Raw genomic sequence first — 25,940 nt, 5'->3', positions numbered from 1 at the left:
GTCTGATGTTAGCCTGATGGGCTTTCCTTTATAGGTGACCTTTTTCTCTCTAGCTGCCTTTAAAACTCTTTCTTTGTCCTTGATCTTTGCCATTTTAATTATTGTGTGTCTTGGAGTTGTGCTCCTTGGATCCTTTCTGTTGGGGGTTCTGTGTATTTCCGTGGTCTGTTCGATTATTTCCTCCCCCAGTTTGGGGAAGTTTTCAGCAATTATTTCTTCTAAGATACTTTCCATCTCTTTTCCTCTCTCTTCTTCTTCTCGAACCCCTATAATACAGATATTGTTCCTTTTGGATTGGTCACACAGTTCTCTTAACATTGTTTCATTCCTGGAGATCCTTTTATCTCTCTCTATGTCAGCTTCTATGCGTTCCTGTTCTCTGGTTTCAATTCCATCAATGGCCTCTTGCATCCTATCCATTTTGCTTATAAACCCTTCCAGAGTTTGTTTCATTTCTGCAATCTCCTTTCTGGCATCTGTGATCTCTCTCCGGACTTCATCCCATTTCTCTTGCGTATTTCTCTGCATCTCTGTCAGCATGTTTATGATTCTTATTTTGAATTCTTTTTCAGGAAGACTGGTTAGGTCTGTCTCCTTCTCTGGTGTTGTCTCTGTGATCTTTGTCTGCCTGTAGCTTTGCCTTTTCATGGTGATAGGAATAGTCTGCAGAACTGGGGCGAGTGACGGCTGGAAGGACTTCCTTTCTTGTTGGTTTGTGGCCCTCCTCTCCTGGGAGAACAGCGGCCTCTAGTGGCTTGTGCTGTGAAGCTGCGCGCAGACAGGGTTTCTGCTTCCTGCCCGGCTGCTATGGAGTTAATCTCCGCTGTTGCTGTGGGCGTGGCCTGGCTCGGGCAGCTACTCCAAAATGGTGGAGTCGCGTTGGAGCAGGAGCGGCCGGCAGGCTATTTATCTGCGTAAGGGGCCTCCCTGCTCCCTGCAGCCCAGGGGTTAGGGTGCCCAGAGATCCCCGGATTCCCTACCTCTGGATTAAGTGACCCACCCTGCCCCTTTAAGACTTCCAAAAAGCACCCGCCAAAAACAAAACAACGACCACACACACAAAAAAAATTTAAATTAAAGAAAAAAAATTTTTTTTTAATTAAAGAAAAAAAAAATTGGTCGCTCGCTTTTCTTATGTCCTCTGTCGCCCAGCCTCCAGTGCCTGCTCACTGTTCTTGCTGCCCTGTTTTCCTAGTATCCAGGGCCCTGCGCTCTGGCCCGGATGGCTGGGGCTGGGTGTTCGGCAGTCCTGGGCTCCGTCTCCCTCCCGCTCTGCCTGCTCTTCTCCCGCCGGGAGCTGGGGGGAGGGGCGCTCGGCTCCCGCGGGGCCGGGGCTTGTATCTTACCCCCTTCGCGAGGCGCTGGGTTCTCTCAGGTGTGGATGTGGTCTGGATATTGTCCTGTGTCCTCTGGTCTTTATTCCAGGAAGGATTGTCTTTGTTATATTTTCATAGATATATGTGGTTTTGGGAGGAGATTTCCGCTGCTCTACTCAGGCTGCCATCTTCCGCCCCTCTCACTGCTGAGTTTTTTATCTCACAGTTTCAACAACCAGAGAGGCATTGAAGTCCAAAAGACCTAGGAAATGAATTGATTAAGGCAGCTTAAATGTAGTGCCAACCTCTTGGCCAATCAACTGTCCTTGGGAGCAGAATCAAAGGTGAACAAGGCAGCCCCTACAAGGACCATATGAATGGAATTTGGGGGAGTGCAGCATCTAGAAGAAAACCTGGAGAGTTGGATGAGGGTGAAGGGGAGGGATAGCAAAGGGAGACAACACTGCTGGACTACTGAGTGTTGGAGTGTTGTGCTTTGAGCATAATATTTAGAAAGGCATCCTGAGTAGGGATTCCTGACAAATCCATTCGAATATACAGGGAAGAGAGGGGGTGGAACAGTGAGGAAGAAGCCCTAACCTAAGAGGTAGAATTGAGGGAAGTGGGGGTATTTAGTCTAGAAAATAGAAGACTTGGCAGGGGCACAGGGATTCTCTTCCAGCTGGTAAGGAACTATCCCTTAAAAAGGGCTCTGCAATTCTCCAGAGGGCCCCAGTAGCCCCAGTAAGTGAACATGACAGAAAAATCAGATTGTGGCCCAACTTCAGGGAATGTTTTGGCCAACCTGGAAGGACTCAGACTCTCTCAGGAGGAGTTGAGCTGGTAGTCATGAGGGCCCACCAGCCGGCTTGGTTAGAACTGCTGAAAAAAAGATTCCTGCATTCCTGCACTGGATGTTTTATCTGCATTCCCCTGCAACATCAAGATTCTCAGAATTACCTCAAATTGATGATGGAGCTGTTCCTAAACCCAGTGTGACCAAGAGGCCAAGTAAACTCTGATGTGGGGTAGAGTGCAACCTACTGGCATGGCCCACATTGTCTGGAAGTCAGCCTCTGCCCTCATGGCACTCTGGAGCTTTGGAAGAGGGCTGCTGAGGGCGCTCAGGAGACCCTGGAGGAGATACTCTTTCACTGCCCGCCTATTGCTGACCCTTGAAGCCCAGGCTAGGAGGCAGGGCGCAATGATGTGGGGCACAGGAAGGAGAGATCTCCAGATAACTGTCCCAGCACCTTGTGGGCTGCTGGTCAGAGACAACTCACTCACAGACAACTCAGAGGCTAAGATAGTGCTGTATGGCATCGGATCAGGGATCTTCCTTCCTCATGGTACAGATGAGGCCCAAGTGACCGAGTGACATAAGTTCCTAGCAGGCCCAGGATCAGAACCCTGCTCTTCAAGGTGTTATAGGAAGCAGGGCAGTGTAAGGTGGTGGTTAGGAGCCGGCCCCAGCTAGGCCACCTGACTGTGCTATTTACCAGCTCTGTGACCTTGAGCAAGTTAACTTACTTCTTGCACCCTAGTTGCTTGATTATAAGACGTGACTAGGGCGAGCACCTACCTCAGACGGCTATTTTGGAGGATTGGATTGGTCATTATTTTCATGGCTCAGAAACCACATAGACAGGAAGAGGCAGATTCAAGATTTGGACCCAGATCTGCCTAATCCTGAAAGCAGCTTCCCCTGCCCCTTTGCCCTCACCATGCTGCCTTCCTCAGCCCACAGATGGAAATCTTTTCTGTTATCATCTCAGGAAGGGTTCCTTAGTCAAGCTTGTGTGTGCTAGAAGCTTGAAAAATTCTTTTCTCACACTCGAGGAAACTGAGGCGCAGACCATCACAGTGCCATGTCACTTTCAGGGAGGGGAGCTGAGCAGCGAAGCCTGCATCAGATGTCATTTGAGGCGGTTCTTGAGGTGAAAGTTAATCAGTGTGCCCACCAGCTGCTCAGATGACCCTAGAAAGGCCGAGCTTCCAACTTGGCCCTAAGACTGTGAAGAGAGGCTGGGTTGGGTCCAGTTGTCCCTTTCCCTGATTTCAGGTGCCTCACGAGCCTGTCAGCCATTGTGCAAGAGGAGGCCCTGAAGGATGGAGCAGAGATAGGCAACATGAGGAAAGGCATCTTGGCCTCCAAGTGGTGGGACAGAGGGTCTGCCTGAGGCTCCAAGCCCCACTGGGATGCCTCACGTCAGCCACGCAGATCCCCTGGATGCTGACTCACTGAATCCTTAACTACCTGCCCCTGGATTGGACTGTCACCTTCCTGCCTGTCAGGGTTGTATAAATAGATTTTAGCTGGATCTACATTTTCCACAGAAGTTGCTGATGGACTTAGTTGTTCCTAATCCCATGCCAGGTCAGGATGGTGTCCCTGTCCCAGTCATGGTGGGCCAGAGGCTCAGAGCTGGGATGGGAGGCTGGTGAGTACAGGAGGTGCTGCTGAGTCAGAAGTGTGCAGAGGCCACGGCCACCTTCAGGCCTTGGCCAAGGTTCCCAGCTGCGGAGGGAGTGGTGTAGAAGGTGACCCAGGTTTAGAGCTGAGCCAAAGCATCAGGGGCACAGAGAGGCAGTGGGGCGGCTGTGATCACAGACCTTGCCTCCGCCACTTACCAGCTAGTTGCTCTTTGGCAAGTTAACCTCCTTGAGACTCAGCTTTCTCATCTGCAAAATAGGGAAGAATCATACCTCCCTCTCAGGAGGATCTTTTAAAAGACACCAATTTCTCCATTGTACCAGCAGGAAAGCAAGGGCTGCTTTGAGGGCAGCACACGGTGGGGGAAGAGCCTGGCTTCCAGGCCAGAGTGCGTGGGTTCAGAGCCTGACTCTCACTTCCCGGCTGCTGGACTCCGGGGCAGGGGGTGTTCAACCTCTCTATTCCTCAGCCTCCTGACCTGTAAAATAGACATAGTCATAGTTGAATGCTTCACCCAATTGTTATGAGGATTTAAATGGTTTAATACTCACAAAGCACTTAGAACAGCACTTGGCACATAATACATGACAATACATTAACAATACCCAGTTAATGTTCTTGTACCTTGTATCTTTATAAACCCATGCAACTTCACCTGTAGAAATTCCTTCTTAGCATCTGGGAAAAAAATCCTCCTTGGAACTGCCATTTCTCCTTCCTTTTAACGATGGCACTGTAAATTCTTTTTTCCTTCATATGGCACTAACTACACAGCATCCCTGACCTTCTCTTTTTCCCAGCCTTCTGGCTTCTTTTTCCTGAAAAAGTCAGCAGAGATCCCTGTCCACACTCACACCCTCCTGTTTGCAGCAGAGGGCACAGTGGGGTTTCCTGAGTATGTAGAAATCCAAACACCTGTCTGATGCACTCCATGATCTGAGGGCACTCTGTTCATTCATTCATTTATTCATTCACCAAATGTCCCATTCATTTATTCACCAAACACTAGTGGGCAGTGCATTAGGCATTGATGGCATAGGATGCAGAGCCAAGGTTCTCTGCCTTCAAGGAGCCCACAGCTTGAGAGACAGGGAGACAAAAAAGTAGAACAGATTTTTAAAGTATACGTTTACAAGTTAAATGACAAAGGGAAACCCTGGATCCCATGGGAACACAAAGGAGAGGTCCTGACCTAGGCTGAGCAATCTCCTAAAGGGCACGTGCCCTGGCCCAGGGCACCCATTGAGTAGATCTGGACGCCACTGGCCAACTGCTGCTGCTCTGGCCTTGCCAAGGGTGCTGACCTGGTCTCATCCTCTCCTCCTCTCTCCCTGGCTGTCCCTCGGTTTCTTCTCCTTGCAGACTCCCTCCCATCACCGGCCTTTCACAGGTCATCCATCATGCAGTATTCTTCTGTCCCATTTTGGCTCCTTGTTAACAAGTTTCTTCTTTTAGATCTCAGCTCAAATCTCTTTCTCCAAGTAGCTTCCCCTGACCTCCCAGACCAGGCCAAATCTCCCCATCAGAGATGCTCATAGAATTTTGTACTACAAGTCTGTACCTCTGACTTACACATTATGTGTCTATTTAATTCTCATCTCTCCAAAGATTAAACACAAGGTTAAATAACTGAGTGAAAAAAAGAATGAATGATCAATGAATAAGGCAGAATAATGTGTAGGTTAATCCTGAGAGACTATGGAAATTGCTGCTTAAAAGTAATGATTTTAAAGTCATTTATAATAACTATCATTTGTCATATATAATAAACATTGCAAAAAATAGTTCATTAGTTTCTTCATTCATTCATTCACTCACAATTAATTAAGCACAGTTCTCAGCACTGGGACAAGAAGGCAGTGAAAGAGTGAGACATGCACCCTACCCTCTGAACTTTACATTTGGGTGGAGGAGACAGACAACAAAAAGAAAAACAAATGCAGAAGGAAAGAAATCTGATTTTGGAAAGTGACTTTGTCACAACCCCACAGCTGCAACTCTTGACAGGTCATCCTATCCTGCAGGATATCACAGTGAGAAGGATGACACTGACTCAGAGGTATAGGAAACCTCCTTGGGAAGGTCCAGCCAGTGGGCCAGGCTTGGGCCACTTCAAACAGGCTCCCTAGCACAGGCTAGCCAGGGAGTCTTTGTTGCTGGAACCAAACGCCCCAGGAGCAGCAGGCTGGCTGGGCTAGAGGGTGAAGGAGCACCAGAGGCCCTGGCTGGTGGCGGGTAAGGGCAAGGCTGCCTTCTGACTCCTACTGGCCTGACGTTCCCCTGCCTCAGCAGCTAGGACCAGAAAATGAGGGTAGGGCTGGTCAGTTATTGTGACAATGAGTCCTGTGGCCCTTGAAACCTGAGGAGAAGGGCTGAGGTCAGCGTGTGCCTCTGCTCCTCCACTGCGGGTGAAATTTAGACTTCGAATCTTTCTTGCCCTGAATGAGGGACACCTTATAGTAGACAAAAAAGTGACAGAGCCACAATGGAGACTGAGCCTCCTCCTTGGGCTCAGAGTTGGTGGAGTTATGTGCTCTTCTCTGTCATTAATGGACTTATGATAACATCTGCCAGTTCCCTCATTCATTCAACAAAGGTTTATTGAGCTCCTACTATGTGCCAGACCTACACTTCACTGTGCTGGGTGCCCAGGTGCAGGAGTGAATGAAATGTGGCCCCCAGCTACCCTCAGATTATTTGGGCAACCTCTATTTCTTGCTAAAGCACTTCTCAGGATCTGAGGTGATCTCATTACAATCCCGAGTCCCATGCGAACATTACTGTAGTTCCTATTTGATGGACAAGCAAACAGAGGCAAGGTAATTTGGTAAGTAATTTGCTTAAGGGGAAGCTAAACAGAACCAGCACCCAGGTCTTACTTAGTCCTTTTGACAACCTCCCACCAACGGGAGTCAGGGAGCTGGTGCTTTATATTGAATTTTGGTGGCTCACCCTGACCATTAGAGTCTGAGAGTAAAACCTGATAAATTAGGGAAGGCTTCATAGAACCCTTGACCCACTATTTCATTTTTAGCACCTCCTTCCTGAGCAGAACAAAAGCCCTTGACAGACAAGGGGATAGATCAGACCTACTTAAAGTTCTTACTTTCACACCCGTGTCACACCCTGGTGCCCACCTTGACCAGCCCTGCTTAGAAAGCCTCACTGGCTGGACACAAACCCAGGTTGGCTTGAAGTTGAAAGGCCTGCCAAGTTATACTTAAGGGATCAGAGACACTGCCTATGCTTCTGTGCTTCCAAAGCGCTAAAGAGCACTTTGTGCACCACGTAGGCACTCAATAAGCCCTAATTGATTAGTTGATTGGGAACAACAAATATAGTCAAAAATGCCAGGAAATACAATCTCCCAAAGGCTGCCAGCCAGCCGGGGGCTCAAAGGACAGGTGTTTTCAGATCAATGTGCTTGCTCATCCCTAAGGCAAAGTTTAAAGTGAGTGACTGAGCACTATTTTAGAACAGTGCAAAATTGGAAACATGCAAATCCCTAGCAGTAGAGGAACAGCTAAGCTAACCTGGTTATAGTAAGATTCTGGGAGAATACAACACAAAATAGAGAAGTGTGTAATAACTTCCAAAGTGGAAAAGGCAACATTACAAGGAGAATGTAGAAATAAACATGCATACACTTAGAAAAATGAGAAGAAAAGTTGATATTTAGTACTCCCCTCCTTTTTTTTTCTGGCAAAGTTCATTAAGCAAAGGGAACTGTTGTAACAGGGTCACATCTGTCACACTGTGGTGTGATAGGAGGAGTCCCTAGGCCAGATGACCAGATGACCCAGGGATCCTGCCAATTATGGGCCATGTAATCTTGAACAGTCCACTACCCTAATTCTTAGTCTGTTATATGTCAAGTGGAAAGTTTAATACTTGCCCTGCCTGTCTCACAAGATAAGGGTGTAAGGCCATTCAGAGTCATTATTTACTCCACTTAATATGATATGCCTAGATTTCCAATGTGTTTGACTATGAGCAGCTGACTCACACCTGGCTTAAGGGTAACAAAATATACAGCATATAAACGTTACTATTTTTCTGAAATGTAAAAAGCCTTGTAAAACCTATGGGTTTGGGGTAGGGAATCATGGACCTGTACTAAGATTTTTGGCATATTATTTTATTTAACTTAACCTTCACAGTAATCATTCCCATTTTACAAATGATAAAACTTGTGTGTATAGACGTTAAGTAAGTTGCCTTCCCATTAATAATAAATGGCTCAGTTCAGATCAGGAGCATTCAAAGCCCATGATTCTGACCACCATGACTGTATCAGCAGGAATCTGGAAATGCTTGCTGGAATGACATATCCTTGCATATGACTTATGAGACAAATGAAGGAGAATATTTCTCCTAATGTCTGGCATTGATTGCATACCATGCACTTGACAAGCACTGCCTCATCTGATCTCCACAACCCTGGGAGGTGTGCATTGTTATAGGCCCCATTTTCAGATGAGGAAACTGAGGCTTAAACAGGTTACATAACATGCCCAAGTGAATCAGCAACCTGGGATTCAAACTCATGCCTAATGACTACAAAGCCTGGGATACTGCATCTTTTGTTGAGCAATCAGGGGAGTATGATCTCAGGGGAACATGGAGTATAGATGGTCACATACCAGAAAGACCAAGAAAGGGGCTGGTTACATATAGAGTTATGAATGTGGAGCATCCTAGCTCTTCCTTTTCCCGGCCCTTCCTTTTCCCTTCCCCCTGCCTTCCCCTCACCCTCCTTCCTTCTGGATAACAAGGTCAGCTGTCATCTCAAGGACATGAAGTGTAAGCTAGGATTGGGTGCCAAATGCCTTCAGCAGAGACATAGGAAAGAAAAATATATGAATAACCAGAAGGGATACACAGAAATGTCAATCAGAAGGAGAAGTTGTTTTTTTAGGATGTTCAGGGCCTCCACAAATGCAGAAATGATGATCTATTCCTGCAAGAGGTGCCATCTGGTCCTGCTAGTCAGCAGGCCTGAGACCCTGGGGGACCAGATTGAGTGACAGTCAGCACAATAACACCGATGTCATTTTGTTTTCATTTCTAACGTGATCCAAGGGAGAGGCTTGCTCTTCGGTGTTGAAGAGGTCCAGCCAAGGTTCTGTCTCCCACCTTGACCCTTGATTTTGATTCAGCAGGAGCAACTGCCCCAGGGAGCTGCCCATGGGCAAGCCAGGGTGGCATGGGCACTGGTTGTCCGTGACTGTCCCCTCAGAGGTGGCTGATAGACTGCCAGCCTCGAAAGGACGCCTAGGAACTCTACTGCAGAAAAAGACAGCTCCCAAATCAGATTAGTCACAATTGGATCAGATACGCATCCAGGAATATATGCAAAATTTATAAGGTCATGATTTGTGCTTCTAGGTGCTTTACATTTTATAAAAGGAGGGCTTAGTTTGGGGCACCCCCGTGTTGGAGCTTCTTCCTCCAGTTTTTGACAGTCAACCTAAGCCTCAGGAAGAGGTGCAGGGGTGCCAAGAATAGACTGTAACAGGTGAGGTCTCCTGGAGGTGTGATGGGGATTAGATCGAAGGCATGAGCAGCATGTCATGAAGGTCAGGACACAGAGTGTGGGGGCTAAAGATCGGGTCACAGGTGACAGACAGATGTTTAAAAGAAGTCAGGTATATGGCAGGAATCTGGACTGTCAACATACAGAAGGTTCTCACTGCTGTGCGGAGGGCGAGGGAGGGGTTGGTTACAAGCATTAGAATCAACTGACCAGCAGAAACCTAAAAGGAATCCATTGGAAAACTGTGAGGGCACCACAGGAGCTAAATTGTATCAGACTTGGAAAGGAAGTTTTAAATTCTCACCCACTAGGGTCACCAAGTTGCCCTGATCTGCTGAAGACTTTTCCTGTTTTGGCACAGAAACCCCTTAGTCCTGGGCAAAGCAGGATGGCTGGTCACCTATCACTGCCAGGGTGTCGGGCTGGAGTTAGCTAGTGAAAATCCCCTGAGCACAATGCCCACAGAACTTCTGATAACAGGGAAGCCCACAGTTCCAATTTAATATATTTGCTGCACTGAACTGGACACAAATGCCCCCTCTGGTCGCTCTAAGCCTTCAACATTGTTATTTTTACACTCAGCCTTGGAGGAGGCTGGAATGGGCTCCCAGCAAATTAAACTCAGCTGACAAAATTTGAACTACATCCACTGACCTTAATCTCAGAGAGACTCAGTGTCTTGTCAGAAATTATATGGATAGAAGGGGCAGAGCCAGGGTTAGACTTACAGTCTGCCTGATTCAGTACCTGGACTATTCCTCTAACCTGGTCCTGCCTGCCAGACCCTGGAGACCCCAAGTATCTGTGGGTGGGTGGGGGCTTCTGCTCCAGGTGGCTTCAGGAGGGCCTCTGAAGGCTCATCTTACAAAGGGTAGAGTGTACAAGGTGAGGTAAGGTGAGGTGAGGTGAGGTGGGGTGAGATGGGGTGAGATGGGGTGAGATGGGGTGAGGTGGGGTGAGGTGAGGTGGGGTGAGGTGGGGTGAGGTGAGGTGAGATGAGGTGAGGTGGGGTGAGGTGAGGAGGGTTGAGCTGAGCTGGAATGAGGTGAGTTGGGGTATGTATGTGTGTGTTTGCACATATGTGAATGCATGTGCATGCATGAGAGAGTTTCCTTTGCAAAGGCCTGCGGGACCCAGCCTGGTGCAGTCTACCTCAGGGCAGGAGTGCTTACCCAACAGGTAGAAGGGTTTCCAGAAACCCAACAGACCCACCTTTTGGTTATGCTGACCCCTCCCATGACCCAGCCTCTAGGAGGACAAGACACATGCTAAGGGTACGAGTGCCCCCAGCTCCGCTTGCAGTCTCCCCCTGCCTGGTCCCATCCCTCAGGTGGGGGTCTTGGGAGGGGCTCTGCCTGGCCGCATTATTCTCCCTCCTTAAGAGCTCTCACGTGCATCCCTCCTCACCATCTGCTCCCCTGCCCCAGGGCCCCCTACACTCTGCCCCTGCCCCCTCTCCTCCCCATTCTGTACTCCCCCGCACTCCCATTCACCAGGCTCCAGCCGCACCAGCCTTTTACTGTTCCTCAAACTATCCAAATGCATCCCCACCTCTGGGCCTTTGTACGAGCTTTTTCCTCTGCACGACATACTCTTCCCATCCTCACATTGCTGTCCCTCCTCATTATCCAGGTTTCTGGCCTAAATATCATCTCTTACCAAAGATCTTTCAGGGCCTCCCAACTTAATAAAGAAGTTCTCTATTCATTTGCACCTCTCTGTTTTAATATAACACAACCTGTTATTTTCTGTTTGTCATCTGTCTCTCCCTGCCTTCTTACAAGACGTTTTATTATCTAAGCGTGGCTTCCTGTGGAATCCATCCACAGACTGATAGGTGCCCCCGCTCTCTCAAGTTCCAGACTCTGCATGCATTTTCTTTTCTACCTGGAGGCCTGCTCTTCACCTCACTTCCCACTTTGCCTCTTCTCCAACACAGAAATATTTCCTGACTCCCTAAGTCTAGTTCATGCATTTTTTCCTGAGTCAGCCCATCAGAGTTCCTGGCACCCTGGAGTCCAGGTGACGGCAGCAGGCAGGGAGGGCAGAGATGGGGCCGCCTTGCTCACTGCTGTGCGGCAGGCCTAGCTCAGGACCTGGTGCGTAATAGGGTGCATGGGCAAATGGAAGTCTGCTGCAGGCACAGCACTCAAAGAACTAACTACTGCTGCTGGCAGGCTGTCACACAGAGTTTCCAGGGAGACAGCACCCATCCTGAGTTTGCCTGAACTAAACTGAGGGCTGGGGCCAGGCAGAGCTCAAAGAGACCCACGATGCTGGCTGTAAGTGAGTATGTCAGTCTCCTGTTGGGCCAAAAGGAGTAAGGGTGTTCCAGGGAGAGGAAGCAGGGGGCCGAGGGCCCAGAGGCAGCAAGCAGGGAGCTGCGGGGAGCTACAAGTCATTCTTCCTCGATTGTGCGGGACTGAGGGGGTGGTGAGAAATGAGGCCAAACCACAAGGGGCTGTATAAGCTATGCGGAGGTGGTGAGCCTGACCTTAAAGGCAGTGGGAAATCATTAATGATTCCGGAGTAGGGAGTGAAATGGTCAGATGTGCATCTGAACAGAAAAATCACAGCAGCTGCAGGATGTATTTTGGGATGGATAGCTCCAGCCTCAACCTAGATCCTTGATGTCTCTGCCAGGTTACCCCACAGTGTCCTTCTAGCTCTTCTGTTAGTGATATTCTTAAATGGTTGCAGGATGGATGCAAGAGCTTCCGCAGAAATCTCTCTCCTTAAGCCCAGTAGTGGGCTGAATGATGCCCCCCACCTCCCCCAACAGCTATAGCCACATCTGAACCCTTGGGGCACAGGAATGGGACTATTCTGGGAGGAAGGGTCTTTGCAGGTATAATTAAGGATCTTGAGATGAAATCACCCAAAGTTTTGACCACCGAGGCACAAATCAGAACGGTGCTGCCTCAGGCCTATGAAGCTGAGACAGGCAGCAGCTGCTAGAAGCTACATGAGTGGAGAACAACTCTCCCCTAGAGCCTCAGAGGGAAAGCCTTGCCGGCACCTTGATTTTAGTTTTCTGACTTCCAGAACTGTGAGAGAAAGAATTTCTGTTGTTTTAAGCCACCCAGTTGTGATAATTTGTTACAGCAGCCTTAGGAAGTGAATATAACCCCACACTCACACTAAGAAGATTCAGCCTCAGGACCTTGGGCCATCAGTGGACCCTTATGAGCTAGAAAATTTCCTTTCTGTTGGGAGGTATGACTGTAACTGAGGCAATGGCCAAACTAGACTATCAGTGGCTCTTTCCTCTCTGCACTACTTAGCACTGAGAGAACACCTTTGTCCACACCAAGAAAGCATATCACTGGAATGAAGCAATGGGCAGACCAATGGCATTGCATCTTTGCCCCAGGTCCGAAGACTCAGAGTGAAGCTCAGATGCTGGCAAGGCTATGCAGGGACTAACAGTTTGGAAAGAGCGGGTAGGGCAGGGGGTTGCTCTCTGGTGGTAAGGCACACAGGCGGCAGGCCAAAGGGGTCTGTAGTGCTCTGGGACATTCAGCCTGGCCTTTGAGGTGAGCTCACTGGGGCTGACAGACTATAAGATTTCATTCAAGAGCTCCTTAAAGCACCCACTGTGTGCTGGCTTTGTTCAGCACTGTACCTGTCTGGGCACCTCCAAGGCACAGTCAACATCTGTGTTTCCAGATAATGAGAAACCAGCCCACCTCCAAGAGCATCAGACCTTCAGGTCTGCACTAAATGTCTCATTCCTGGGGAATCCTTACCTACACTGTAGATGAGTCAGTCTTCCCTGTTAGAAGCATTTTTGGGGGGATCCGATAAAGACAGTGGTGGCAGGATCATCTGCATGAGAGGTCATTCAATGCCTTTCCTTTCTCCCTGACTAGCTATATGCACCCCAGGAACTAGCTAGTCTCTGGCTTTCTGTAGGTATCCAACAAGAAGCTGAAGAACTAAACAGATCAATTCTCAGGCCCATCTGCATTTTCAGAAGGAGAAAGTTTTCATCTGGCAGTTTCAAACCCTCTGAGAGCACCCTCAGCTAGGGAGGGGCTCAGGCTCAGTCTCAAAGAAGGAAATAAGATCAAAGGGAAAAGGCTCAGCAAAAGTAAAGTGCATGTTGCCAAAGACCAAAATTTCACAACCCTCCTCCATGAAGGATCCTAGCGCCAATTATTTTAAGTCCTGGCTGAGATGGCATCCCATACCTCCTTCCTTATAAAGCCCATCTCACCTCCGACTCTCCCCCTCCTAAACATTAATTTCTCTTTGTGACTAGCATTTGGATGGGCTGGACTCTAATGGCATCCAGAATCTCATAAAAATACAGAACGGCTCCTGACTCATTACAAATCCTCCCCCAAAGTTCTTCTGCTTACACCGAAACAAAAGAGTAATTTGCAGAGGAATGTGGGAAAGCAGGGTTGCGCATTGGATACCACCAGAGCTCATCTGTAAAAGTGGGAAATAAGGGTGCCCACCTTGAATGGGAGAAAATAACAAGGTACCACGTGAGCACTTAATGCCACATCTGGCTGCAGCCATAGTACTAGCAGAGGTAGGAACGGCAGCTGTTGTTGAAACTATTAAGACCGGTGCCTCCAGCCCATGGTACAATGGCTCAGTTGCTCCCTTTGCCTGTACCTGTTTCCCTGCCCACCAAACACAGGCAGTCCAGCCATCCCTTGGTTCCCCCGGAGGCAATGTGGACAATGTACCCTTCTGAGATAGGCTGCCCAGAAGGCAAGACAATGTTATGGTCATTCAGTCAGTTATTAATTAAGGATTAGGCTTTTGCAAAGATGAGCAGATTTCAGAAGATTCAGCCAAGGTCCTTGGCATTTGCTCTCCAGGGGTCCTTCTCTAAATGCAGTGTCATCAGAAGTTGCTCTGGATTGGGTGAGAGTGGGCAGAGGAGGTAAAGAAGGAAAGTATCAAGATGGGAAAGCACCTGTTGAGTAGAGTATAGAAGGAGCCAGCCAGTTAAGAAGGGTCCTGGACCCCCTCAGCCTGTTTATTCTGAGCCCTACCTATTGCCTTTTCTCTGAAGCTCCATATGGTAGACTCTGTTTCATTATACTTGCCTTTCTTGATATATTGTTTATACTAACATGTAAATGACTGTTGGGGCTTTATGCTTGCTTATTTTTATAAGAGGAAAGCTTTCATTCTAAGAAATGAATACCTTCAAGTGAGTAGGGGAAGCAGAGGGCCTTCTCAGTGATCAGAAAACATACTGCCCACTCCATCCAGAAAACCAGTGGCTGTGGTAGGCAGGCCAGCCCATTTGGGTTTACTTGAACAGACTGAGCAACTTCTGAACTCTCTATCCCCTTCCTGGAAGTAGGAAAATGGGCAAGAGTGTAGTGGGGAGAGAGGAGGACCAGACATACTGGATAGCAGAGGTACACGAAGTATTGGAGGATTACTCCCTCGAAATGCACTTTGCAGGGAAAGCAGAGCTACATGTGAAGAGTGCAGAGCTCTCTGTTTCTTCAAAGCGTGGACTTCTGATGTCAGAAAGTAAGGGACTCTGGCCATCCAACTCTTTGGGATATCCTCAGCCTCCTCTCTTGGCCCCTGATGCCCCATGAGACATCCCAAGTTACGTCTGGCATGTTCAATAGGAGCTCATCTCATGAGTAATCAAACGCAGCTAACCTACGCCAACATGGATACTCCCTAGGCCTCCCCATCTGCCTTGCAGCCTGGGACCAAAGTAAGGCCTGGACCAGCTTATGATACTGGTGGGAAGTTGGGGATTGGGTGGAGAATTCAGGTTACCAGAGAGGGTCAGAGCAGAGACAGTAAAAGTGACAGGCAGGGAGTGCCACCTGTCCTCCCCACAGGGTGGCTCCACCAAGCAGCCCTCTTGGTTCATGACACAGGCTGATAGAGTCTGAAGAGTCTGGCCTCCAGCAGCCCCTAGAGAGGGGCTCCAAAATAACATAAACAGAGATGGGTCAGAGCCAGTCCTGGAACACAAACACCAGTATATTTTATGTGCACAAATTTAAAAAGGAAAAGACAGAGACGAACAGAGACAGAGCAGGCAATGGGGGTGCACAAACCAGTCCTTCTGAAGAGCTGCTGCAGTTAAGTGACCATCCCACCCACTTCAAAGGCCCTTTGGTGAAGCCAGGACCTGTAGCCCCTCCAGGTCTGGGGTGGCCTCAGGGTGGAAAGTTCTCTCCTTGCCTTAGCCATAGCTCCTGAGGGCTGGGCCTTTCTCCTTTCTACATCCCCGCGATGATGTCTGCACAGCCCAGAGCGTCACAAATGAAGGTTCCTGGGAACTGACCCACCTAACACTGCCTTCCCAGGAGACCCACGCAGAGATCGAGGAATTGGAACGGAAGGACTGCACGGGCACTCCCTAGGTATTATTGCTGTGAATAAGCATAGGCCATTGTGACTCACTGGCATCAGAGGGGACAGGACACAAGGGACAGGATGCCTAGTAGACATCAGAAGCAGTTCAACCATGCGGGACAACACATGGCGATCTGTAACTCAGAGATGCTGCCATGTCTAGTGGAGAGAGGCCCAGGACACCAGAGGTTCATAAACAGCAAGCAGACTCTCCCCACCAGCACCCCCACTGCTTGATAGAGCTGGGTCACTCCAAACTCTGAGTCCCTGGGCACTAATGGGTTGGGGTTCTGAAGATACCCAAAAAAGCAAGAGTTGAAGTCTGGGTTATCCCTAGTGAGCTCTAAGATCCTGGGGCCAAGCTCCAGGTCACCACTGACCTTTGTCGGGGGCTGTGTGCCCTATGAGGAACAGTATGAGCCAAGGGGCGCCTGGAGGAAGCAGAAACACAGTGCTCTGCACATTGCCAGGGAAGCAGACCTCCTGCACTTGGGAGTTTAAAAGGGCCTAGAGAGAAGATGGTGCTGGGGAATCCCTGTGAGGCAACACCTGGAGTGACCAGACCTGGTGGGCCATCCAAGGGCTTGGTCTGGCTGAGAATTATGGGGGTCTTATGTTGGGAGACATCAACAAGCTGACTACCAAATTCTGTTGTGGAAGGGAAGAACAAAGGCAGATGGTGTGATCTAGGGGCCACAGGGGCAGCTCGGAGGGGTGTCAGGGCTCAGGAGATTGAGTTAACAGGGACTTGGGGGAAGAAGACCAAGGAAACAATGATCAAGAGGGAGCAAGGAAGCCAGGCAGTATTTTTCCCTCTGGTATCCCCTCTGCCTGTAGATGGAGAGCAGCGTACCCCCACTGGAAGCCTGAGCCCTAGTAGCCCCAAAACACTGGAATTGGGGCAACAAAATCAAAGGTAGGGCTGGCCCCTTCAGAATGTAGTTTGTGCAGAAGCTGAGGAGCCTGGCTAGGACACGGGGGCAGGGAAACACCCTTCATCCTGTCCTGGGCTGGGTCAACGGCAGAAAACAGCCCCACCAAATAAATGCAGAGTCTCTCAGCTTTTCTCCTCATCTGGGCCACCAGGCCTGCCCACCCCTGCCCACTCACTCTGCCCCGTGCCCTGGCTGGTGCTGTCTGCAGGGTCTTGGGGGAACAGCACAAGCAAGGAAGGGGAGATGCTCTCCACAAGTGGTATTATCACTTTTTAATGATCTATAAAAAAGGACAGGCTGATTTCTACCTAAGAGTCCTAGTGCGGTCTCATGGGAATGGACCATGGCATAGGCTGCGCTCTAATGGACTCCTCCCCTCAGGGACTGGGCACAGAGTCAGAAGTGGGCTGGAATGAGGATTTCACCTGTCCACTGCCAGCAATGGACCTGTCACCGGGGAGGGGGGCAACATGATGACAATGCCCTAGAGCATGGTAGGGGTCGTACTGTTCCAGGAGCAAGCTCAAAGCTTCAGGCTTGTAGAGAAGGATGGGGAGGGGTTTTTGCCACATGGCTGGGCCTATGGCACCTGAAGAGGTTTTGCCATGTGGCTGGGCCTATGGCAGAACCAGCTCACCCCTTCCTACCAAGGAAGCTCCATGGACCCTCCTAAAGCAGGAAGGCCAACCTCCTTTCCTCCCTCACTCATTCTCCGTGGGTCTCCCACACTGGATACCTGTTCTTCCATCCCCTAGAAAGCTAGATTGCCCCTGACCAACTTGAAAATAAACCAGTCAGGTGCCTTTATCCCACCCCCACCCCACGAAACTGATTCATCAGTAGGTCCCCATTGTAGATCTGTGGGGTCCACCCTGGCCTGACCGTGCGTTGGGGGTATCATTCAATTTTGATTTTAGCTGGGCCACTGTGGGGAGGGGGCACCAAGAAGAGCACCAGGGCACTGCCACAGTCCACCAGATCAGGTGGGGAGTCACCATGGGGGAACTTCCCAGGTGTCGGGCCAGCAGAAGCAGTGCAGGGAAGGCTGCGAGCAGGGGCAGGGTCTGTCTCAGGGTTCTCTCTCTGCAGCTACTATGTTGGCCAGGGAGTTGGGGATGGGGGTGCATGGGGTGATTGACATGGATAAAGGGGTTGCTAGTGGTAAAGGCCTTGAAAATAAGAAAGAAAAGGGGGAAACGCCACCGAACACACAGGTATTGAAAACCTCCAAAAGCCCAAGGTTGGTGGGAATCCAGCACCAGGGGGGCCCCCAGAAGGCCGAGGGAGCAGCAGGGGCCCTGGGGGAGGGGAGAGGAGCCAAGGGAAGGCCTCCCAGCCCTTGCAGACCAGCATCCTGGCCGCCCAGTCTCTTCTTAGGCTGCAGCTCAGCAGCCCCCCAGGGGAGGTATTGGTTGCAAGCAAGCACCTGAATATTGCCTAATGGAACCAGCCAAAGCCCAACTAAACTAGGGGAGAGGGAGGGAGAAGGCTGCCACAGCCCCAAGCCTCAGGCCTTGCCTCCCACCTTCTGCCCCATTTTCAGAGTCCCTCAGTCAGGGCAGGGCCTGCTGCTTCCAGTCACCCACGTAGTCCGGTTGCTACTTAGCTACAGGCCTCCCACCTCCAGCCTCAGAGCTGGGCCGAGATCCAGGGACGCTTCCCAAAGTCCCGCGGCTGCCTCGACGCCCCACCCCACCCCCAACAACTGGCCCCGCCCCCAACACCCGCCCCGCAGTGGAGGGTCTGGGGGCCGCGTGTGCCCTGCAAGGCTGAGCCGGCCGGGGTCAGGGCTTGTGCTGTACAGAGGGGCAACCCCACCGGCTCAGTACCTTTGTCCACAGGGTCCATGAGAGACCCCCGGGCCCACCCCCCAGCCCCCAGCCCCCAGCTCAGTCAGTCTTGACGTGGCCATTGGCCAGGGCCAGGGGGCCACCGGGCTCCCCGGGCTCGGCGTCCTTGTCAAAGCGGAGGCGGAGGGTGTTGCGGATGACGAACTGCTCCACAATGAGGGCCCCGCAGAACCAGGGCACCGCGTACTCCAGGGTGATGAGGCCCATGAAATCAAAGTCGAACTGCGAGTAGTCCCAGGGGCAGGCGTTGAACTGGCGCAGGATGAAGCCGGTGGTGAACTCCCACAGGTAGGTCCAGAGCGTGTAGATGAGGCAGCGCAGCAGCAGCGGGCAGCGGCCGCGCAGGCGCAGGTACATGCGCTCCACGATGAGGATGGAGGTGCCGTAGATGAACAGCGCCCACACACTCGTGACCCCCGGGAACTTCCAGTTGAAGTTCACCACAAACTCCCAGGCCGCCGTGAACATCACCTCGCAGAAGTAGCCGTGGATGGCATACAGGTACCAGCGAGACAGTGCCGTCAGGGGCTCTGCGGAGGCCATGGCGCTGAGAGTTGGCTGCTGGGACAAAGGAGACAGGTGAGAGGCTGGGAGGGAGCCCCCGCCTTCCCACTGCCCAGCCCAAGTCTCTGGTGCGGCTTCCAACCTGACTCCACCACCTTCCCATGTTCCTCACTTTATTCCATATATATGCCTTATCTTAGCCAGGTGGGCATGAGAAATGAAACGAAGAAAACAAGTAGCCCGCCCTGGCTTCCTCCACTCAACTCTACTCAAATGCTACTTGGAAGACCGTGTCTACTACACCCACTATAATAATTTTTTTGGATTATCTGTGGGCAATGCAAGAGTCGGCTGTCAGGGCCCACCTGTCACCCCGTATCTAGGTTTCTAGCTCATTTCTCACCAAGCCCATCTACTGGGGACCCAATTCTTCCCCAACTTCTTCTCAAACAGTCCCACATCACTCCTATTTCTAGGATCTAAGCCACCTATCACATTTGTCTTTTGTATGTGTGTGTGTGTTAACATATACATAAAATGTCCCATTCTAACCATTTTAAGTGTACAGTTAAACGGCATTAAGTACATTCACAGTGCTGTGCAGCCCATTACCACCATGCATCTCTGAAACTCATCCATCATCCCAAACTGAAAGTCCATACCTATTAAACACTAATCTCCAACTCCTCCCAGCCTGTAGCAACCACCAGTTTTTCTATCTATGAATCTGACTACTCTAGGTTTCTTTTTTAAGTGGATTCATGCAGTATTTGCCCTTTTGTGTCTGGCTTATTTCATTGAGCATAATGTATTCAAGGTTCATGCATGTGGCAAATGGGTGTCAGAATTTCCCTCCCTTTTTGAGGCCGAATAACATGCCATTGTGATCTATCTATCTAGATACATCATATCTTATTTATCTATTCATCCACTAATGGTTTGCTTCCACCTTTTGGTTATTGTAAAAAATGCTGCTATGAACATGGGGGTACAAATATCTCTGCAAGCCCCTGTTTTTAGTTCTTTGGGGTACATGCCCAGATGTAGAATTGCTGGATCCTATGGTAACTGTTATGTTTATTTCCTGAGGAACAGCCTTGCTGTTTTCCACAACAGCTATACCCTTTTCATTCCCACCAGCAATACACAATGTTCCAACTTCTCTACACCCTTGTCAGCACTTGCTATTTTCTGGCTTTTAAATTTGGCCATCCTAATGTGTGGAAGCAACATCACTTGCTGTGGTCACATTTGTCTTTAACTGCTCCGTTAAGTGAGGTCTTGGTGTTTCGTTTCAAAGTTGAGAGGAAACCAGTGAGCTGACAAAGGAGGGTCCTCCCTCTACTTCTTATTTCCTTTCCCTCCTTTTTTGTACACTCCACCAGCCTTCAGGGTCCCCCTGCTTCCCTGAAGACTGGCCCAGCTTTCTCCCTGCCCTCCACCAGCTACTGTCTTGATCACCTATTTGGCCCTTTACCCAATGCCACCCTGTTTGCTATTTTGAGGCACATGCCCTCTTGATCCAACTAGCCTGGACTCCTTGAGGGCAGCAACTGTTTTCCAGCCCTTTGTTCCGCAGCGCTGCCAGAGGCCTCTCCCAAGCAGTCACTCTCTAAATGACATGTGTTGTTTATGCCAAAGGGAGAGGGGGAGAGTACAGGGCTGCATTGAGAACAGGAAAGCAGAGCATGAGAACATGAATCCCAGCTCTGCCAGCTGCCAGGGGATACCAGGCTTGACATTCTGTCAATCCCCTCTCCAAGGTGGGAGAGGGGACAGAGGTTAACAAAATAATATCTGCATTCTGCCCGCCTGTCTGGGAATTCCAGCCTCACCTTGCAGCAATAGTGGGCCTATTCACACAGCCATGTTCATTGCTTTGTGGTCTTCCAAGAATTTTCATTCACATATTGTCATGGTTCTTACAAATTTAAGATCATGTAAAGGGTAGGTAGTTTAACTCTCATTTTTTAAAAGACACAGTTGGGACTTAGGGAGAAGTCATTTGCCCTATATCTCAGGACCAGTTATTGGAAGAGCTGAGCTAAAAGCCATCCATCTTTGACTTCTACTTCAAAACAAATTCCACTGCATACTACTGCCCATCTCCTAGACATGCACGCCTAATGTCACTCCCCTGCTCAAAAGCATTCAATGGCTCCCTATCTGCTAAAGAAACCCTATAGCATCCTTGGCCTGGCATTCAAGAGTCTCTATGATCTCACTCCAGTCTATGTTTTCCACCTCATTCTCCCAGTCTAGCTCTCATCTTACCTCCATGCCTTTGAAGATCCTATCCACTGTGTCTCCTTTGCCTTTTGTGTGACTCTCACAGCCCTCTCTTCCTCCTCTGAATATCCACAGCACTTACTCTATTCCTCTTCAATGTGGATGATGTTCTGTTCTATTATGTTGGTAACTTTCAGTCCCCATCAGGACATCTTTTCTGTGTTCTACACCTATGTATCCAACTCCTTCCTTAACCCCTCCATCTAAATGTCCCATAGGCACCCTAAATGGCTCTCCTAAATAAAATTGATTATATTTTCCTGAAAACTTGTGTTCCTCCTATGACCCTAGCCTGATTAACAGCACCAACACACACCCAGTTAGCACCCAGAGGCCTTAGTGTCATTCTAGCTTCCACTGCCATATCCCCCCTCTAACATGAGCTCGCTGAGAGTAAGGACCTTGTCTGTCTGGTTCAGCACTGCATCCCCAGTGACTAGAATAGTGCCTGGCCCACAGTAATCATTCAATTCAAGAACAAAGACATTTCTTAATCAGTTCTCAGTTGCTACATAACAAATCATCCCCAAACTCAGCAACTTAGGTCAACTCTCATTTCTTATTACAGCTCATGTGTCTGTGGGTTGGCAGATCTTGGCTGGCCTTGATCATGAGACTGTGAATCATCTGGGGGCTCTGTCCTCTGCTCGGCTGGGGTGGTTCTGCTCCACTTATCTCTCATCCTCCTGGGCCCAGGGAACTAGCCCTGGCATTTGCTTCTCATGGCAAGGGCACAGGCACAAGAACAAGCAAGCTTAACTGCACTGCACCGGTGCTTCTGATTAAGTTATACCCACTAGCATCTCATTGGCCAAAGCAAGCCAATATCAGAGGCACCTAGTTAACCATTAACTCCTGTCCTTTCAACCTCTTTACCTATCTTCAACACCCATCTTCTCCCTACCCTCTTCCTTACTGCCGCCGCTCTGACTGAAGCCCCCATCATCTCTCACTCGGCCGACTGTCTCCCAGAGGCCTCCTTGCCTTTCCTTTCCAGTCAACTCAGCAAACTCTGAAGAGTGTGAGGGAAAAACAACCTTTCTAAAATGCAAATCCAGTGGTTCCCCCACTTAATGCCCCATTAGCAGATCTTTACCATCTACAGAGTAAAGTTCAAACCCCTGGGCAGGCTGGTGAAGCTCTTCACCCACCTCTGCTTCAGATTCTGTCTTCCAATTTTTTTCATTGCTGTTTTTGCTACCTGGGATGCCCTTTGCACCTACCGCCACCTCCACTCCCGCTTCCAGCCCTTGGCTCATGAACCCATGATCCTCCTTCAAGATCCAACCTTCTCTGCGAAGACCTCCCTGAACACCCCAACCGCAGAGCTGTCCACTGCCTATCTGTCCACCTCTGCACCCAGTTCATGTCTGTGACAGCAGCCCTGTGCTTTACCACGATTCATCTAAAGGCCAGCACTAGTAGCCACTTGATGAATATTTAATACAATGTTAAGAGAAAAAAAAGAATAATTAATAATAATTCAAACCTCAATAATTAATATGATTATGATTTTGCAAAAGCATACATACATGTAAATATACAAAAAGATTAGCCACAATCATCTCCAAATGGTGACGTTTTTCTTTCTTTATATTTTAGTGTATAACGTACTTTTTTCCCAACAAGTGTGTATAACTTTTACAAAGATAAAATTTAATCTCAAAAGTTTTTGTTGAAAATAGCAGAAGCCTCAGAGATTCCAAGAAGGAACTACTGGTTATCAAAGGGGAGGGGTGTGGGAGGGCGGGTGGGGAGGGAGGGAGAAGGGGACTGAGGGGTATTATGTTTAGTACACATGGTGTGGGGGGTCACGGGGAAAACAGTGTAGCACAGAGAAGGCAAACAGTGAATCTGTGGCATCTTACTATAGTGATGGACAGTGACTGCATTGGGGTATGGGTGGGGACTTGATAATATGGGTAAATGTAGTAACCACATTGTTTTTTCATGTGAAACCTTCAGAAGAGCGTATATCAATAATACCTTAATAAAAATTTTTTAAAAATAGTGTTTGTTGAATGAATATATATTAGTCACCTTTGTGCCTTGTACATAGAAGATATTCAATAAATTTGCCAGAAAAATGAACTAAGGAAACCTGAAGTCATATACAATTAGCTTCGGTTCTTCCCTCCTGAGCCATCCCCAACAAGGAAGCATGACTCATGGGTCTGAATAAGGTGTAGTGGTCAAACGCAGGGGCTCTAGATCCTAGCTGCCTGGGTTTTCATCCTGGCTGATAACTTTTACCTAGGGCAGATCCCCTGACCTCTCTGTGCCTCAGGTTCCTTATAGGTAACATGAGAACAGTAAGAGTAACTACTTCTGAGCATTATCGTGAGGATGAATGACCTGATATATGCTCCTAGGAATACAGCACATGCTCAAGAAAGGGTGGCTCTCATTGTCATTTCTAGCACAGAGCTAGGCGTCCTTGTCAGCTCCCTCTGCTTTGAGTGCCACCTCCTACCTGAGGCTACTGGCTGGGCAGCCTTCCTTGCCACGCAGATTAGGTCTTCCCCTCCACCCACAGCACCAACCCGGCAGCCAAGCAACCCTGTGAAAGCAGCCGCATGTACAATAGCCCACAGGAGAGAAAAGACAGCTGAGAACAGTCACAGTGAGCTTCTAGCTTCCGGATGAGGAGAGGGTCTCGGAACCAGCCCTCTGAATTCCAGGCTTGTAAAGGGGGGTGGAGTAAAAGGGCCAGCTTTCCTGGCACAGCTTCTCACACCCTAATTTTATCCTGAACCCCAGACAGGTGGTTAGCCCCCCTGGGAGGGAAGAGAACAGCCCCAGGCCCCAGGGAAGTTCACTGAGGAATGCGGAGGAGCCTCATCTTTGGGGGTGGCCATGGTTTCCCAATTGGTAACAAATCAGAGGCTCCAGTTGCCCCCCTACAGCAGGTGACTTGGAAGAGCAGGGCCCCCAAGCCCTATGGACAGAAGCAAGATTAAAAGAGTAGCTGTCAAAGGATGAAAGAGGGCCAACTGTTGAACAGAAGAGAGCATGGGGGAGAGAGAACAGGGGGAGACCAAGGCCTGGGTTCCATTTCTGGAATCTTCAGGACCCAGAAGAATATGGGTAGGTGGAAGGGCTGCGTACCTAGGCAAAATCAGGTCACTTTCGAGGGGTTGTGCCGGAGGAACACACCTGGTCCACGGAGACAAACGGGAGAACTGGAAGTCCTGGCTGGGGCCAGGAGAAGGGGGGTGAAGACAGGGAACAGGGATATGAGACAGTGTCACCAGCTTGATGGCAGCTCACACTCTGGTGGGACAGATGCTAAGATTAGAGGTGGGCATTGGCTTGGGCAGATTTTCAGAGCTCCATGCCCCAAAACCATTTCTAATAACCACAGAAGCCACGTTTAAACTGTGAGCTAGGACAGACTCACCCAAGCACTGCTGGGCCCAACAGACCCCCATCCCTGCCCTGGCCTCCTCCCTCCACCTGAGCCCCTCACCCAGGACCCTTCCAGTACCTCCGTGCCCAGCCCCTGGGGTCGGAGCCCTGGAGAGCCTGCATCAGGGGGAACTGCAGCTTGCACATTGGCTTCTTCCTCCTGGTGACAAACACCACCACCCCGAGTACCGTGACACTGAGACAGGGCAGCCCCAGGAAGAAAATCCAGAGTGGAGTAAAGAGGAGGGCATGGAGAAAGCAGGAAAAAACAGTTTGGAGAGCTGTGGATGGTTTCACAAGCAGACTTTGGGGAACAGCACTCAAGTCCAAGAGCCCTCATAATCGTTGATAAAAGGGCCTGGGAACACAGCGCTGCAGCGGAGGGCCAGAGCTCAGGGCAACGCGGCAGAGCAGGGCACTGAGCCTCCGAGGGGAAAGGTGCTGGAGGAGGGCGCTGGCTTAAGAGCCCTGTTCTCTTAAGAGTCTCACCTGCTGCTCTCCGAACCTGCTGAGCTATTCCTTAGGGTGTCGGAAAGCAGAGTAAGCGGTTGAGAGGGGCGTAGTCCAAGACAGAATGGAGGCAGAACCAGCTGGCATGATTGCCCCTGGTTTTGCCAAAAACCTCTTATCTTGTTCCAGGAAGATATGGTGCCACACCACCATGACTCTGGGAATTTCTGTACGGAGGAGCATCTTGCTAAAAAATCAGAATTCCTCCTCTATGCTTCCAGGCTAAGCAGGCCTTCCTCTCTCACCCCATTAACTTCCCAAATTTCACTCCCCATATGCACAGGCACCACAAGTTCCATGCTCTGGGGAGAGGCACAGCTCTTCTAGGGAGCCCCTGAAGGCAAGGCGATGGGGGGACATCTTGAGTGACCCTGAGTCCAGTGCCCTGGTAGGCTCCGTGCTGGCAGGGAGTGGAATCACTGAGGGGTGGACAGTTGCTCATACATCTGGATGCACAACGCAGCCGCTGCCCCTGAGGTTATCAAGCCACAGGCGTGGGGGAAAACATGGGCTTGCTTCAGGGCCAGAAGCGAAGCAGGTCGGGGGAAATAAATGTGGTCACAGGCTGGCCTGGACGCTGCAGAGCTCCACCCTCTCTTGCTGTGGTCCTCCCTCCACCTCCCAAGTCACAATAATAATAATACTCAGGCATCTTCTCAGCACTTACCATGTATTAACTCAGATAATCCTCAAGCTAATTTTACAGATGGGAAATTAAGGCAGAAAAAGACTACTTGGCCTAAGTTCTTAACAGCTCTACAAGGCAGAGCTAGGATCCAAGTCTGAGTCCAGAGGCTTCAC

At 49.7% G+C, this 25,940-nt stretch overlaps 1 protein-coding gene across 9 annotated transcripts in view; it reads right to left on the bottom strand.

Annotated features, from left to right (window-relative positions):
* Positions 1-15,244: 15,244 nt before the first annotated feature.
* TMEM229B (transmembrane protein 229B) overlaps positions 15,245-25,940 on the bottom strand; it is a 37,876-nt gene continuing 27,180 nt past the window's right edge. For 5 of the 9 annotated variants that reach the window (XM_036905992.2, XM_036905990.2, XM_036905993.2 and 2 more), the window contains exon 3: positions 15,245-18,986. In XM_036905992.2, the coding sequence (XP_036761887.1) occupies positions 18,468-18,971 (504 nt within the window). In that variant the 5' untranslated portion in view covers positions 18,972-18,986 and the 3' untranslated portion in view covers positions 15,245-18,467. Of the gene's footprint in view, positions 18,990-24,329; positions 24,495-24,708; positions 24,863-25,940 lie in introns of those variants that run through there. The other 4 variants (XM_036905996.2, XM_036905989.2, XM_057488371.1 and 1 more) reach the window with 4 other exon arrangements.

The sequence above is a fragment of the Manis pentadactyla genome, chromosome 11 (genome assembly GCF_030020395.1).
Source record: "Manis pentadactyla isolate mManPen7 chromosome 11, mManPen7.hap1, whole genome shotgun sequence".
NCBI classification, from domain to species: Eukaryota; Metazoa; Chordata; class Mammalia; order Pholidota; family Manidae; genus Manis; species Manis pentadactyla.
This window is presented reverse-complemented; position numbering and strand designations above follow the sequence as displayed.